This window comes from Cupressus sempervirens, chromosome 8 (genome assembly GCF_028749045.1).
Source record: "Cupressus sempervirens isolate cs-2001-9-10 chromosome 8, ASM2874904v1, whole genome shotgun sequence".
Taxonomy (NCBI): domain Eukaryota; kingdom Viridiplantae; phylum Streptophyta; class Pinopsida; order Cupressales; family Cupressaceae; genus Cupressus; species Cupressus sempervirens.
The window spans coordinates 234,640,301-234,657,201 of record NC_143125.1 but is presented as its reverse complement, the minus strand read 5'-3'; the positions used below and the strand labels follow the sequence as shown (position 1 = coordinate 234,657,201).

Below are 16,901 nucleotides of genomic sequence, written 5' to 3'. Positions count from 1 at the left end.
TTTGGAACACCAACTCAACAATTCAATAGCAATTATTTAAACTAGCAATTGTTACAATGTAAGACACATATACATTAAAATTTAATTTGTTTCAGAACCTAGAGTTAGAAGTTTGACGTTGGGAGTTTGAAGAACAAATTGCTGCTGAATACGTAATCCTATGCCAATGCTCTTCGATGCTAGAGCTAGTTTGCAGTCCCTAATGGAGATGAAACACTGCCATATGTTCCAACGCAGACTAGCAGTAAAACGCAGGTCGATTAATGTGAAATGCAGCCACAAAGGATCAAATGCTGCCTTCAAACCTTGCATCCATCTTTGAATTCAAATTGCACCAGCTTGTAATTTCTAACACTGCTTCTGCAGAATAGTTTGCAGCACATATGCACGCCAATCAGTGGTAGCAATGACAATGGAGTTGCATAAATTATAGATGCCCAGCCCTAGTCTCTTCTTTCTCCAAATGGCAGCAATGAAATATAGATTTCTGCCACTGTATTAAACTCCACAAAATGGCATTTGATTGCAAGGATTGTATAGCAGATTTAACACCACAATAATTAATTTCCCTCTCATATCAAATTGCAGCCAAACAATTGATTGAATGGTAAACAACAATACCATTCAACTTCTCAGATAATCTCAGACCAATACTCAACAAATAGAGCGAAATTCACGTGGTGTTTCATAGATTCAAAGTGCTGAAATGGTGAAGAATTCACAATTCTCCAACAATGTTGAAATTCTTGTTTCAAACTCTTCTCCAAACAAAGTTATCAAATGCACAATAAATAATATAAGCGATAAATGAATTCCTTTCACACAAAGTATTGCTTTTATAATAAATAAAGATGACTTCTTCAGACACCAAAAGCAAATAGCTTCACTCACACACTTGTCACCTATGTTACCCGGAAATGCGTTTCCTGCCCTAAGCCTTGAGTTTCGGAAACCGTCCTTGTTTCGGAGATTTGGGGACAACCGGAAACGTTTCCAAGCCGTCCCCACCCAAGCAAAAAAATCGGAAACCCATCCCCAAAAATTTGGAAACGGTCAACGCATTTCCAGATGGTGTTGACTGTCCTCGAGACTCCGTAGTTGTTTCCTATCCATCTTGGGAACTGCTTGAAGTTTCCAATTTTAAAATAAAATTCAACTTTAAAAAAAGATTACTAGTGATATGCAATTTTTTATTGTTTTCCCCTGGGGTGTAATAGAGAAAATATTAGATCACACTCTACCTAGCTGTTGTTCATGATTAGTTAAATATTTAGAAACATAACACTAATCTGAGTTTAGAAACAAACAATAATCTTAGCATCTGCCCAGAAATTTTCACTATTAAATTGTTAATATACAATACTTTTATTGTTTTCCCAGGGGTACAATAGAGAAAACATTTCACACTCTACTTTACGTAGCTGTTATTCATGATTAGCTAAATATTTTATGCTAAAGTTTCATCTTTTGAAGCTGTTATAGTGTAATATCTTCAAATAGGGATGCTTGGAAAAGATAACAAATATTATAAACTAGGGCACAAACATGCTGAATATTTATTTGCATTCAAATACGTCAATTACAGCTCAGATATTATGTCAGAATTAGATCTGAGTTTATCAACTAAAGACAGTTTTTTAGATTATATTCTGAGTTTAGAAACATACAATAATCTTAATATCTGCCCTGGAAATTTCAGTCTTGAAATACAACCTTTCTTACTATTTCTGAGATAAAATAGAGATGGATATGCAGATTTTGATACTCGACTTGCCCAGAAGTCTGCTGTCCAAAAAACATAAATATAGAGTTTACACATATCAAACATGCAAAGTTGTCCTTGAAATGATGGCCAAGTTATAATGGCCCAAAACGAAGGTTTCAAATCCTAGTGCAATTAATTACAAAGGTGCTGAAACGCAGCACCAAATTAAGTTGCTCAGGTCAGCTATAAAATTGGCTAGCTAAAAATGTCATATATATATATATATATATATATATATATATATATATATATAGCCATTCCCTGCCGTCCCCTATTTCAGCCAAAAAAAAAAAAATCGTCCCAGAAACCCGTTTCCTCGTCCCCCCGTCCCAAAAACTCGGGGTAACATAGCTTGTCACTAAAGAGCCTTAGTCAATACACTTTTCAATTAGAAGCTTTCATTTATTAACTCCCAAGCGAAAAGCTTCATGAAGAGACTTTTCACTTAAAAAGGCTTCTTCAACACATCTTTCACTTAAAAGCATTGCTTTTAAGACTTAGGATTATATTCCATGCGAATTAATGATTAATACCCACACTAGGTGCCCAAAAACAATTTACAAAACTTGAACTCAATAGATATCACAGAAAGTGCCGATAAATATAGTGCCTAGGCCCCTACTAGAAATGGAAACCGCCATCACTGGCCTACTAATAGTAAGTCGATCACCACGGACCCTCTAAACATCCTGGTAGACCACGAGGATCACAAAGATGGACTGGCCTTACTGACTATTTGCCAACTGCTAAAAGTAGGGGACATTACATCATCCTTTGCACCTAACATAAATGTTTTGAAAATCTCCAACTAACAAGATTTTCAAGAAACTTAAAAAATGCAAGAGTCATATTGTACTATAATGAAGTAGCATGCCCAATTTTTAATTGGCAATATCATGGATAGGTAGCTGTAGTTATCCGCAAACTGTAGGATTTGTTGATTTGTATCGTCCAATAGACATCATTTATGAATCATCTTTTCTGACTGTAAGATCCTTTTCAGCAAGGTAAAGATGGATCACGGTCCAGACTCCAGACAAAGATGTTAAAGGCTGATATTTCCCAAGTGGAGCTATTCGAGTTCAGAGAAATCATGCGAGGACTTTATGGAATTTTATTTCGGTTGACATTAATATATCATAGTACGTCTAGACCAAATCCTCTTTATCCCCTTGGGCTTTAAAGTTTTATCATTTTACAATATGTTTTGTCTAAGCTAGCTTTCATCAGAAATTAATTAAATTAAATTGTTCCATAGGGTTCAAAACTAAGTTGCTGATTCAAATTTGGGTATGAGAATCCGATTCATGGATTCATGATTTTTCCCCCCGTTTTGATTCATATGGATTCTTGTGTATATATATATTCATGGTTTTTTCCCCATAGTCGATAGCATTGAGTTGCTTAGGTAATGTCTCCTCTATGACCATCAACTGTAAGCTCCCCCATGATTTCTCTCAACTCTCCCCAAAAAGCTAAAAACTATATTGGTTGCCTATCATGAGAATAGCATAATGCCAAATCTATTATACCCGTTTATGATTGAAGAAAATCAACTCCATCATGACAATTCCTTTGCATTATAATTTATCGTAAATGCCCAAATGAAATTTGCCATGGGACCGTTCAGTATACAAATAAATGCAGCCAACAAGACTGAAGCTCAACAGCATATATTCAACAGCCCACGACATCCAAGCTATTCATTTTGTACCACCTGACCATCACCAAACAGGCACATGAGGCATAGGAGGAAAATTTCGTCTTTTGGAACTGATGGCTTCATTGTTATTAAATGGATACTTTAGTGCGTCAAAGATAAGGCCAACACCTAGTTATTGTCAAGCTCACCCAGCTATGAGTTCAGGACATAAACTTAAGTGAGATCATTTAATCTATTTTATTTAACTATATACTTTACTCAGAAAACAATATAATGGTTTCAAAATTGTTTTCTAGGATATTTTTCTTTTCTGATGCATAGTTTTGGGTGCTGCCTAGCAGGCCTTACCCACAAGTATGAAGTGGGGTACAAATCAATACAACAGTTCAAGCATCTCTTTCAACACGTTCTCTGATATTTAGGCTTAAGACCTCCCAATTCAGAGGGGCCAATCTTATCCAGCTGCATTCTGCCACTTCGATTACATTCTAAGATAGTTAGCAATACGTTAGTGTGCATTTTTCTTTGTTCAGGTTGAATATTATGTATATGGGCAGTTATAATTTATAGATGTCCTTTGGGATTGTTTAGGCATTATATTTTACCATGTAAATTTGAATAACATTTAAATTTGTTTATTATGTTGAATCCTGGCAAAGTGAAATTTGAAAACGCTTGACTACAATGTCACTACAAAATCATCTTGTTTTTATGGAAATTATATTTGCATGTAGCTAAATGTGCTTAGTGATTATTACTCAGATTCCTTTGCATCCAAATCTATGCCTTTTGAAACCATTTTGTCCAGACTAACATATTTTTTATATTTTCAATGAAATCTGTTCTTTTCATACAGGAAATTTCAATCCTATGGACAACAAATGGATCCAAATCACTTTTGACTCACCTTACTTGAAGTTGGGACCATTTGAATTTCGATATGGAGGTCAAAGTTCTGTAAAAATTGCAGTTATATATGTTGATAAGAAAATTAGGCTTGGTAGAGGTTCTAGAGGTTCAATTTTTATTTTTAAAAGGTGTACTTAGTGATAATCATATGCATTTGTACCATTCATTAGATACTTATAAGTATTTCCATATTCATATATATTAGTGAATTGAAAAGAGATGACAAAGTCGATAGGAAAAATAAAAAAATCTCTATCTTAAAACATTAGAATCAAATGCCATAGTGCAACATAATTCTAGCTGCAACTAATGACATTACAGTGAAATGTCATAATGCAATATAATTGTAACTTCTTAAATAAACCATGTAATATATATTTTATTTTTTGAGAAGAGGATACCTTTCAAACAAATGTTCGACTGTTAGTGAGGGGGAAACCTTTCAACTGTAGCCTGCAGCATGCGCTTGAGACAACCACAAGTACAAAGATATGCAATGAGGCTTAGCTCAATACACAGAATAACATCAGTCTCTATAGTGTTCATAATTGCATACCATCTTTCTGCTGTAACAATAAAATTCCAGGTGTAACTGTACAAGGAATTTCGCATTAGCAGGTCGATATTTACTGCTGTAAACACATCTACTAAAAAGGACAGTGTGATAACTCATGACTATCCAACTACCCAAGAGTAAGTTAAGTTGCCGATTCGGGTACGGACACGGGGTTCGGGTACGTGGGTACGACAATTTTTTCTCCCTTGCGGGTTCAGGTTCGTCTGTATATGTATGCATGTACGTATGTTAAAACATTGAAGTTATAAATATAAAAGAAGAGTCATACTCTAAATACATAATGGCCAATAAAGTTATAAATTAATTAATTGCATTACTGATGTAGTTTCAGATTACATACATTGGCAATTGACATCAACATGAACATGATCAACAAACATAACTATTGGCTGGCTTTTACAAATCTATCAACAGTCATGTCCTTAAATCTACAAATAAAAAAAATCAATCCCTGATCTTCAAATGAATCAAAGTAGATTTCTGTTCACTACTATCATAAACCAAGGACATTACATAGAACAATTTTGGCTTGAATAATATTACCAAGCTGTTGCAACACAATATCTAATGTTGATAGAAAAAAATTATGATGAACAAATTAGAAATACATACATAAACTGACCTACCGCCCTGGGCTACTTCCTAGATGCCCAAGTTCATTGTAGGTCTTTCACAGGAGGACCCACAGAGAACCCATGAAGTACCCTGGAAGGACCAGTACCAAAACTGTACCAGTACCAGGACCTAGGCCTAAATAGAAGAATCTGGTAACTGAGAGAGCAAGTAAACACATCCTCTCTGTTGATAGAGAAGTGACAGTAACAACATTTCACAACACAATCCAGTAGTGCTGTAGGTATTTCAAAATGCCATAATTACTATCCCATTACGAATCAACACTAATATCACATATAAAGAAAAGATAGGGACTAAGAGATATGCCACTTAGTCTGAAACATTCTAGAGAACACAGGTTAATAATAAGAAACATTAAAAGTTAATCCTCTTAAAGTCTGAAATTATCACTAAGGATTGATGCATTTCTTTCTGCTGCTTTCCAATAGACTGAGATTAGTGAGCAGTTTCTAGGTTATCATGGAGGCTGAGGGAAGAACTTAGTTGAATGACTTCTTTTGGAGTAGCATGATAAATATACATCATGTTAGAACAAGATGACTCAACTTCCAAATTTTGAATTGTTTGGTGAAGGAAGAGCTTGTTAGAATCCAAAAAGATTAATAACCCAGAAAACTAGTGCAAAGAATAAATATCTAAACTATGAATGCAAATGATACAAAATCAAAATAGCAACACAGAGTTAGTCTCCAAGAGAGTAATGCAAATGCTAGAAGCAAAATAACATTAAGAGGATGCAAAAACAAGAGATGCAAATACAAGCCAGGTAGCATGCTTATATAGGCTAGGAAGAGGGAGGAGGTGGCAACACCAACTAATGAGGAGCAACCATCTATTGGACTAAAGAGAGCAAAGTATGTTCCCAAGATAGCTAATGGATGCTCATATGTAGGAAGGTGACACCTCACAACCATTCACCTAATAAGACATGCTTTATTAACCTAAGCGAGATTATTAAAAGTGTAGAAAAAACCTAGCAAAATAGGAAAAATAAAAAACTACACTAACAGAGCTCTCCTATATGAATTTTGGCCATTTTGTTCTTGAATTTTTCTCTCCAAGAACTGAATATCATGTTTTCTTCATCCTTCTTCATATTGACCTTATCAAGCTGACTGTGCAAGCACTGGCGGACTATTTCCATCTTCTATGCAATGACATCTCTTCTGCCCAAGCTCAAAGGAGATAAGACAATATTATATTGTTCGTCCAATTGTCAGCATTTTGGCTATAAGCTTCATGCATCAATGAGGTAATTATGAGAGATTGGGAGCTCCATCTTATTATTGTTACCTTGCCCATATATCCTTGCACTCTCCAATTATTTCCTGGCTAGCTGTTTGTATTAGCACAGTTGAGCCTACAAGGTGACATTAGGGAGTGCAAACAGTTATCAAAGCCATTGGTAGCAGCTAATAAGGACATAATTCAATAATAACCACCATTTTGTAAGGCCCACATTGGTTGATGCCTTTATTTGCCTCCATTGTATCAAGATTTATAATGATATTTCATTGTTATTTTTGTTGACACTACATATATAAAAATTATTTGACATTATATTTTGGTTAATCATGATGTTTTCAGGTTGATGCTTCCTATTGAAAGATTTGATATGATGTTAGACTTAGGTATATGATGCTGATCTTGATTTGCTTGTCATTGCTTCATATGATGCTATGATTCTAAATAATTTTAGATCTATACTTGCCTCATACTAATATTGAATAATCACTAGGATAATAATAATATTGTTTGATATGTTATTTGGATGTGTGCATTAGCACACGAGTATCTCTCATTTATTTTTATGACTTCGAGTCATATTTATCATGAGACTTGTGTACACTGTTAAGATTAAATTAATACATTATGTCATAAGAGAGATGATGCTTCTTGTATGTGTTTACTTCTTGGTTTATTCTATGATATTGTTGATGTGTGCCTTAAATGTTACACTTATAATATGGCATAGGATAATTTGCGATAGTGACATCATTGATGTTAACTTCTTTCACTTATTTCATTGTCTCAGTTAGCCTATAGATTGATCCAACCAACATGTAATGTACCCAGCACAAGTTAGCCACACAAATACCCCCCTAAAACACTTAACCCCCACCTGCACTCATCACTCATCTTTCAACACCCTCTGGCATCCATCACACTTAGACACTCGATATCCTCTAACACCCTTTGACACTTGAAACCCTCCAACACCCTTTGACACTCGACACCCTCCAACACTTAACATCCTTCAACACTTGACACCCTTCGATACACACCCTTAAACACTTGGCACCCTTCAACGCATCGACCTTCCAACACCCTTTGGCACACGACAACCTTTGGCACCCTTTGACATTGTTAACACCTGGGACCATCTAACACCCTTTGACTCTCAACACTCTCAATTGATATGATTCAACTCTATGGTTTGTAGAGGGAAATATATTATTGTTAATGAATAAAGCTTCACATGGAGAACACACCAACTAGAATGAATTTGCAAGAACAAAGAATTTGTGTTTTAGATTATAAAGATTCATCTCAGGTTACATCAAATTAGTCTTCAAGTGAAGACTTCACAAAGTTGTGTTGACAAGAAGACTACAAGTAGAAAAGGGTGGCTACCCACCAAAATTACAACTATAAACTAGGGAGGGTTTTGCATCTCCCAAACTATAAATAAGAACTCAATTCCAATTGGAGTTGCAAATACACAAGAAGAGATGAATCCATAATGATTTTCTATAATGTAAATAATGACTTTGTAAAGAGCTTCGAGAATTTTTTAGAGAGGTTACAAATATGTCGATATAATTTATTTATTTTATTTTATTACTAAATTAATTAAATATTATTTACATTTGAGATCACTTAATTAATATTTGTAGGTAAACCATTTAAATATTTTGGGAACATTATAGTCCTCCTGAGCCTAGAATTGCTTTTCCTGAAAAAATTAGTAACTCAAATGCTTCAAGATTTGTTCACTCTCCCATGTGGCATATTCAATCGATAAATACTTCCAATGAACTAGGTATTCCATGGTGTGTGACCTCAACTCGCTCTCTTTGACATCTATGATCTTTTCAAACATCAACGCAAGTTTCCCTCTATGTCTAAAGGTGGAAGTTCCTTGGAAACCACGACATGTTGACCAACTGTCGTCTTGAGGCATGAAACATGGAATATGGAACATGAAACGTGTGAATCCAACTTACTTTTGGTAACTCCAACTCATAGGCAACTTCTCTCACTCTACATACCACTTTGTATGGTCCATTGAAGCGAGCCTTTCGACACCACTTTTCAAGGAAGATTGTATGTACGACTTTAATTAGAGTTGTATACTTGAAAACTTTGTTCAATCCTGTACCTATCAATGCACATCTTTTTATTTTTATTTTGATCGAGTTGTAGGTTATCCTTGAGAGATTGAATGATATCCAAACTTTTGCAATTAGTCGTTGGCCCTTGATGTGTGACTGTTTTCTAATGCCAAAGTCACGAATGATGAAGCCTTGTATCCATAAAGTGGCTTGAAAGGTGTTATTGATTTGTGGTAGGTGGTTTTTTAGTAGTGCTCTCCAAATGAAGCCAATAGATCCATGTTTTCTACTACGTTGTGACATAGTTCCTTAGGTATCCCTCTAACTACTCATTCATGCTCTCTTCTATCCATTTATCTGCAAGTGGTAGCTCGTATTTGGTGACAACTCTATTCCCACCAAACAAAAAGGTTTCGTTGAAAAGGTGTTGAGGATATGTTTATCTTTGCCATCGACTATGTTCAACAGAAGGCCATACAATTGGATCACCTCTTGAAAGAACAACTCTTATATTTAAACTATTTGAAGCTCTATTAGAACGGCAAAGAAATGAACATATTTGGTCAACTAATCTACCACAACGTAAATAAAATCGTTACCCAGTACCTTGAGAAGCTCGGTGATGAAGTCCATCAAGATACCCACGTCTCATAAAAAATCAAGAAAGCGTGGATTAATTCGATTGGAAATTTATGCTCAAATTTATTTTGTTGACAAATGTGACACTCCTTGACATATTGGAGCACCTCATCCATAAGACTTGAGGTCTTTCTAAGCAAACCTCTCACAAATCTGCCCATAAGACTTGAGGTATCCTACCAAGGGCGATTCACGAATCTTTCTCAAGATCCTCTACCTCATCTTCAACTTTGGCACCAAGTAGATCTTTTCTTTGTAGTAGATGACATCAACCACCAACTTGTAATTGTCAAGTTGAATCTGACTATATAACAACCGACACACATAAGTGTACTTGGAGTACTCAACTAGCAAGTGAGTCTTTTTGGCAGATGAAGTTTGTGACAATGAACATATGGGAGGTCTCATGGACAATGCATCGACCACCACATTCTTCATCTTCACAATCTCTTTCAAGATAATATGTCCAGATTTTGCTCACCCATTTTTGTTGCTTCTTGTTCAAGTCCATTTGCTACAAGATATGTCTTAATCTCTTATGGTTGGTCTAACACCAAAACTCTTGCCCAACGAGGTATTGCCAATACTTGGCCAATGCATGTATGATGACAAGTATCTCCTATTATAGATTGAGTACAATCACTAGACTCTTGAGAGCTTTTGAATGCCAAGTGCAATGGGATGACAATCTTGCATCAATACTACACCAATGCCTTCACCCAATCCATTACACTCAAGGAAAAAAGATCTAGTGAAGTCTACAATGACAGAATTGGACATGTACTCATAACCTCCTTCAATGTATTAAAATCTCCCTGTGTCTCATCCCAGTGAAATGTTCTCTTCTTTACGATATCTATCAGTGGTGCTCCTAGCCCCTTTCACAAACCTCATGTAGTAAATGCACAATCCAAAGAATCCACAATAAGTGTCCTAGGTGTGGGTCAATTAAGAGTTGCTTGAATCTTCTTCTAATGCACCTGAATCCCTCGAGTGCTGATGGCATGTCTCAAATATAGGATCTTAGCCATCCCAAACTCACACTTGAATCTCTTTACAAATATTAATTGCGACTATATGATTCTTAATACCTCATTCAAATGCTTCAAATACACCTCCTATGTGATTTTTAAAATAAGCATGTCATTAAAAGAACAACAAACACATATCCAACTACGTGTTGAAGATGTGGTTCATGCAAAATTGGAAAGTGGCTAGAGTATTGTTCAATTCAATTGAAATGACCAAGAAGTTTTGTGTCTATAGTGGTAATGAATATTGTCTTATGTACATCTTGCTCCCTATGCTGGTTTGGTTATACTTGAAATGAAGATTAATCTTGGAGTAGATTGCTTTGTGTAGTTAATCCAACAACTCACTGATCCTTGGGATTGGGTATTTGTTCTTGATTGTCTTATTCAATGCTTGGTAATTAATGCACATCTTGAGATTCACATCCTTCTTCACTAAAACTAGAAAAAATGTAAATGGGCTAGAGTTGGGCCTAATCCAACGCTTGTCAAGGAGCTCATGGACGGTCTTCTCTATCTCTTCCTTGAACTTCTTGGGATAGCAACAAGGAGAAGTGATGATTGGCTTGGCTCTCTCCAACTCAATTGTGTGCTCAAAACTTCTATGTGGGGGTATACCAGGTGGGACGTTTGCAAAGCCCTTGCCCAACACTGCTTGAGATGCATCATCATGTTAATACGCTTCTTGTCCACTCACAAGTTTTCATTGAAACCAAACATTATGTTGTCTAAAAATTGCTTCCATCCACTTTTTTGAGATCTCCCTTAGGCTCCCATTAAACAATCCCCTCAACACCACCTTCTTTCAATCCACCTTGAATGAGAACTCAATTGTTTTGAAACTTTGTGAATACTAGTCAAGAGTCTTCATCCATTGAATGCCTAATTTGATATATATATCGTGCAAGTCTACCACAAAGAATTTTTTTGTCACCATGCAGTGCCCTATGACAATGTTGAGCTATGGGACCAAATGTGTACATGGTAGTAAATTTTCTCTTGTCACATTGACTTTGAATCCTTAATGCTCTTGCATATGTAAGCCCTTGTTGGCAATGAGTGATGAATTAATGAAATTTAGTATGACTTTTCTACTAAGTATGACTACGACTTGTTGACCATAGAGTGTACCTTAGACACAATACATTGCACCTTAGAGTCCCAAATAGTACAAAGGTGCCTCCCCTTCTAACAAGTGTGGTGATCCTTAGTGTGTGATTAGTTTCTTGTTTAGTCTCTTCTTCTTCATATTCTTCCTCATTGTTGAACACAAACTCAATGTAATGGATCTTTCCCTTATCAAGACATCAGTGACCTGATTCCCAAGGTTCTTTCATCTGAAAAAAGATTCCTTCTCCTAAGCTCTTGTTTATTGGTCTTATCCAATTATTTCTTCTTTGAGAATGAGTTCTTATCCTTTTTCCTCTTTGTGAGTGGTGGTTTGGAATGTGTGCAACTCCTAGAAGAAGAAGATGAGGTTGTCATGTCACTTGCCTTCTTGATCTCCACCGTGAGAGTGTTGGGGCTGAAACCTTTGAGCCAACCCTTGAGGGGGTCTATCAATTTTTCCAACACTAATGCTACAAGTCTCCTTTTAGAAGTGCTGGTACTTTTTCAAATATTGAGATATGTTATTGAATTAGTTCAATTAGGATAAATATGATTGAAATTACAAATATATGTTTGTGTATGTATTTCAATATATTGAATATTATTATCATTGTATAATACACTAGAATTATATATATATATATAAACTTCATATTAAATATTATACGACAGTGATAATAATTAAGATAGATTGATTGAATTTTTTCATGTCTGACAAAATGAGTTGACTGACTTAATAGTCAACATGAATGGCATGCTAGTGTTTAAAACAATTAGGAGTCATGTGCTTGATGAGACGTGACTTCACAGCGGATTCACTTTCCATTGGGGATATGAGTCCTCAACCTTTTATAAAAGCTAAGTCTTGATCTACAATAAGACATCAAACACTTCGAATTGATATAGTCTTCTCACCTTGGTTACGATACTATAGCCTCCTTTCATTAGTAAAGACAAAACACATATTATCAAAGCCTTCAATCATTTATGAAGAATTTGCATATACACTTGGTTGAAGGATAGACATGTCAGACTCATTAGAACAAAGCATCGGAGTAGTGGGCCATTAATTGAGAATGTGAGAATACATCCACAACAAGCCTATGTGTAGTACACCATCAAGTAATATATGTGTGGCTACTCGCATTGAAATCAATCTCTAGCATTTACAATTGATAAACTTCACTGTGAAAGAACCTATCAAGAACTAGCAGTTGAATTTATTCTCTGACTTGTACAATTAGTTCAAATAGAGACAAGACTAATATAATAGTGCAGTGAATCAACTTCATTAACATACAATTTTTTTAATAGTAGAGAACGTACATAAAATAGATAAATTGTAAGTGTTATTTAAAGTCACCTGCACTAATATATAAAAGCGCTAAAGAACCCTTATACAAAATTCAATAAGTTGAATAACTTTGTTCATAAAACTTAACATGGTATCAGAGCCATTTTAAGAGATGATCCTAATCAGATTTATCTAATGCAATCAAGTTTTCTTAAACCCCACATCTGTCAAAATGGTGAACAATATGAGGCTAGAAGACAAGCTTGAAGGCGATTTAGATTTTGCGAGATGGAAATTGTGAATGAAGTTAACCTTGAAAGAGAACGGTTTAAATCAATTCAAACCATCACCGAAAGGAAATTGTGAATGAAGTTAACCTTGAAAAATCCAAACCATAAGCAAAAGGAAGTAATGAATTGGAAAAATGGGAAAGCGACAATACCAAAGCTATGAAGTTAATTGTGGATGATTTTAGGAACTATTTACTTCCAATCATCTTAGAGTTAGACACAACACATGAAGTGTTTAAAGCACTTCAAGAAATGTTTGAGATAAATAAGACACAACACATGAAGTGTTTAAAGCACTTCAAGAAATGTTTGAGATAAATAATACCGCTAGAATTCTAACTCCGAAAGACAATCTCTCCAACATTAAGATGAGCAAAGTAGATTCGGTCACTTCATATTTCATGAGGATAACAAAACTAGGGAACCAAATTTCTATGATTGGCCACATCTACGATGAGAAATAATTAACCATGATTTCTCTAAAGGGATTGCCACCATCATGGGAAACTTTTAGACAAGGAGTATGCTGTCATTCCAAGCTTCCTAAAATTGATTGACTAAAGGCTGATTGCATAAAAGAGGAGGGCATGCTAATGTCTCAAGATGAATCTTCTACTAGATGTGATGTTCAAGCTCTCATAGCCCAAGTAAAGAAGAAACCTATATTCAAAGGGAAAATGAAACATATAGATTATTCTAAAATACAAAGTTTTAGATGTGACAACTATGGTCACTTAGCATCTCATTGCCTTGACATACTGAAACATCAAGCAACCTTCGCCAAAGTTAGTAATTCTAATATAGATCCAGAGAAATGTCCATTCTAAAAGAACTTCAAAATATCCATAACATGTGTAAAATATTGGACTAAGAGGGAGTTCTCTATTTTTTTTATCATCTTCATCAAATTGTGAAATAAATGTGAAGTGCTTTCAAAATGAACTTGGCATGGTTACAATTTCTGAGATAGTCTTAGATTGCCAAATTATTGTAATATTTTTAATAAATTTAACCTTAAAATCACATTTATTTGTTTTGTATTTTCAATACATACTATAAGAGAAATGATCTTTTCTTCTAAGAATGTTATTGCAGGAAAAGGGAGTTTGATACTTCTTCAAAAGCAATCTTGAATGAAGAGCTCATATGATTGATATTCAGAGGGAGTTCAAAGTCTTTGTGAGTGACTATGATTTTAATGGGCCTACTCCCTGTGTACATCATGAGGAAGTGACAACTTCCAAATAATGTCGCTTGTATTTGCAGAAGTTATTGAAAGGTGATGATCTTACACTAACTTACTTTTCTATTATGATGGATATTTAATGATATCTATGCAGATCATGGTAGATCATACCTTGCAAGGTGGATGTTTATATGGTAAGCATTGTGAGAATGCGTATGCACTCACCTTATAAACATTTTTAAGTATATGGTGAATGTTATGTGAATTGATGTTCTAGAGGCCATTACACTAAGTGCATGGTGAAAATCATATGACTTGATATTATGGAGGCCAATACTCACAATACTTGGTGAATATTAAGAACCCTTATACAAAACTCAGTAAGTTGAATAAATCTGATCATAAAAATTAACAAGATATAATTGTCCACCAATCCCATTTGTCTTATTTGTACAAAATCCTTGAAGTTATGTTCTAGATCATTACTGTAAAGCTATGAATGAGTTGCTTTGTGAATCAACGCATGATGTCACTTAGTTGTGACCATCCCATGGTGCCACCATTCATGAGAAATCCACTTCAAGCACATAGCTACAAATTCAACTGGTTCATTTTCAGAGAACATATTGAGCCAGAAGTAGGTATTTTCCTATTGTACCCATGCTCATGTTGATTTCTTCCCTAACCCATCAAGAGTAGATAGCTTCAACTTGTTGATTGTTTGCTTGATGCTATTATTGTGATGGCCATGGTTCTTAAAATATCTTATTTGGTAATCCACATAATTCTTTTAGACAATTGTACTCCAATTTTGACATTAAACCAATCTTGCCCAAACTAATCTTCCATCTCCAAAAAGGTAGGCTTCTATTCTCCATGTTGTTCATTCCTTCAAGGAAAATTTGAAATTGTTGGGCATGTGTGGGAACATTGTGTTTGGGGCCTCTTATAGCGCCTCTCCCATTTTCTATCTGCATGTCAGCTTGATGGATGTGATCTTGATTTCCTTGCTTTTAGTGTGATCATGTTGTTTTTGGATCCATGAGTGGTCTACACCCTTGGGGTGATTTGATTTATGTTGTTGTATCAACAAACTTATTATGCCTTACATTTGATTTATGAGACTTATGATGTATTTGATGGTTTCATTGAGGCATTTCCAGTGGTTACTTGGATTCATATGGTATCACGATGTTATCCAATGAGTACTCTTGAGATATGAACAATGATTGCACTGTGTGATGCATTGGACTCCTAACCTAATTCTAGTTTTTGCAGTTGTGTTGACTTATATGTTTGATTAAGTTGTTAGTAGTGTTTTGATTGTATATGTATGATGGTGCCCAATTATGTTTTCTAATTTTTTTTCACGTTCGAGGTTTATTGATGTTACTTCAAGATGATTGTCTAGCATTTTACAAAGTACTGTGCCATATATGCTATTTAGTAATTCAATTGTTATTTCCATTGATATATGCTTAGAATAATTAGGAAACAATTTAACTATATTCGGGTTTCGGATTATAGATTATATTTGCAAATGGAAGATGTTCATTTGGATGTATAATTATTCCCCGTGCGTGAGCAACTTCCCTGGCCGTGAGCTTCTTCCTTGCGCGTGAGCCTGCGCGTGACCCTTTCCCGTGAGCCTGTGTGGGAGCCTGAGCGTGCCCGAGCCCTAGCCCTACCATATGTTGTGGGCCGTGCCAGGGCCTATTCATGAGCTGTGTGCGGTGGTGCCAGTACCGTGTGCTGCAGGGCCATTTTCTTGCAAGTGCCATACCGTTCATTGCAGAGTATCGGGTACAAGAGCCATTTGCTCCACACAGACCTACACTTTTGCATTGCACCAGATCACTTTTTACAGGAGAATTGCAAGGTTTTATTCTTGGAGTAGTGGAAGTTGCAAGTCAAGTTGCTAGTATAGCATTGGAATTTCGCCTGGTTTTATTGCTTGATTTTTGTGGCATTTTATTCATTGCAAAGAACCCATAGCACCCACTAGATTCTAAAAACCAATTGGTCAACCGTTATTACAAGTTGTAGTTGAACTATTTGCCTGAATGTCTCAGCAACGTATGGCACTAGTTAGCATGACAACTGTTTGTCATAATGCTTGAAATTAACCCTTGCTACTGGATCTTATTGTGATTGCACAAGAAGTGTTTGACAGATTATTGAATCTTTATCTGTATTGATTTAAACATAGAATGGCAAGCCTTGGTTTGTCCACTTTGAACTCCCAACCTGACCCAATCACTGTCCAACAACTACTTGACCACATGAAGAAAATAGAGAGTGACAATGTAGCTCTAAAGGACATTGTTGTTGATGCATCTTCGCTCTTTCTTAAGCTTTGTGACAGGGTGGTCAAGTTAGAAGCCGACAACATCATATTGAGGGATTAGATTGGGAACTTGACGGCAGAACTCACAAATCTCAAATAGTCAACTGAATCGAGTATCA

The 16,901-nt window shown here is 35.5% G+C and overlaps 1 protein-coding gene and 1 long non-coding RNA gene across 3 annotated transcripts in view; both read left to right on the top strand.

The window, feature by feature from the left end:
- Positions 1-14,704, top strand: part of LOC149542352 (Plastid-lipid associated protein PAP / fibrillin family protein) — a 124,656-nt gene extending 109,952 nt beyond the window's left edge. The window contains exon 4 of one of the 2 annotated variants that reach the window (XM_089797328.1): positions 14,345-14,704. In XM_089797328.1, the coding sequence (XP_089653454.1) occupies positions 14,345-14,382 (38 nt within the window). In that variant the 3' untranslated portion in view covers positions 14,383-14,704. Of the gene's footprint in view, positions 1-4,284; positions 4,731-14,344 lie in introns of those variants that run through there. The other variant, XM_089797327.1, reaches the window with a different exon arrangement.
- On the top strand, positions 2,218-4,100 carry LOC149542353 (uncharacterized). Its single transcript, XR_016355457.1, has 2 exons — positions 2,218-2,907; positions 3,770-4,100. It is a non-coding gene; the product is annotated as an uncharacterized LOC149542353 (long non-coding RNA).
- Positions 14,705-16,901: the final 2,197 nt, after the last annotated feature.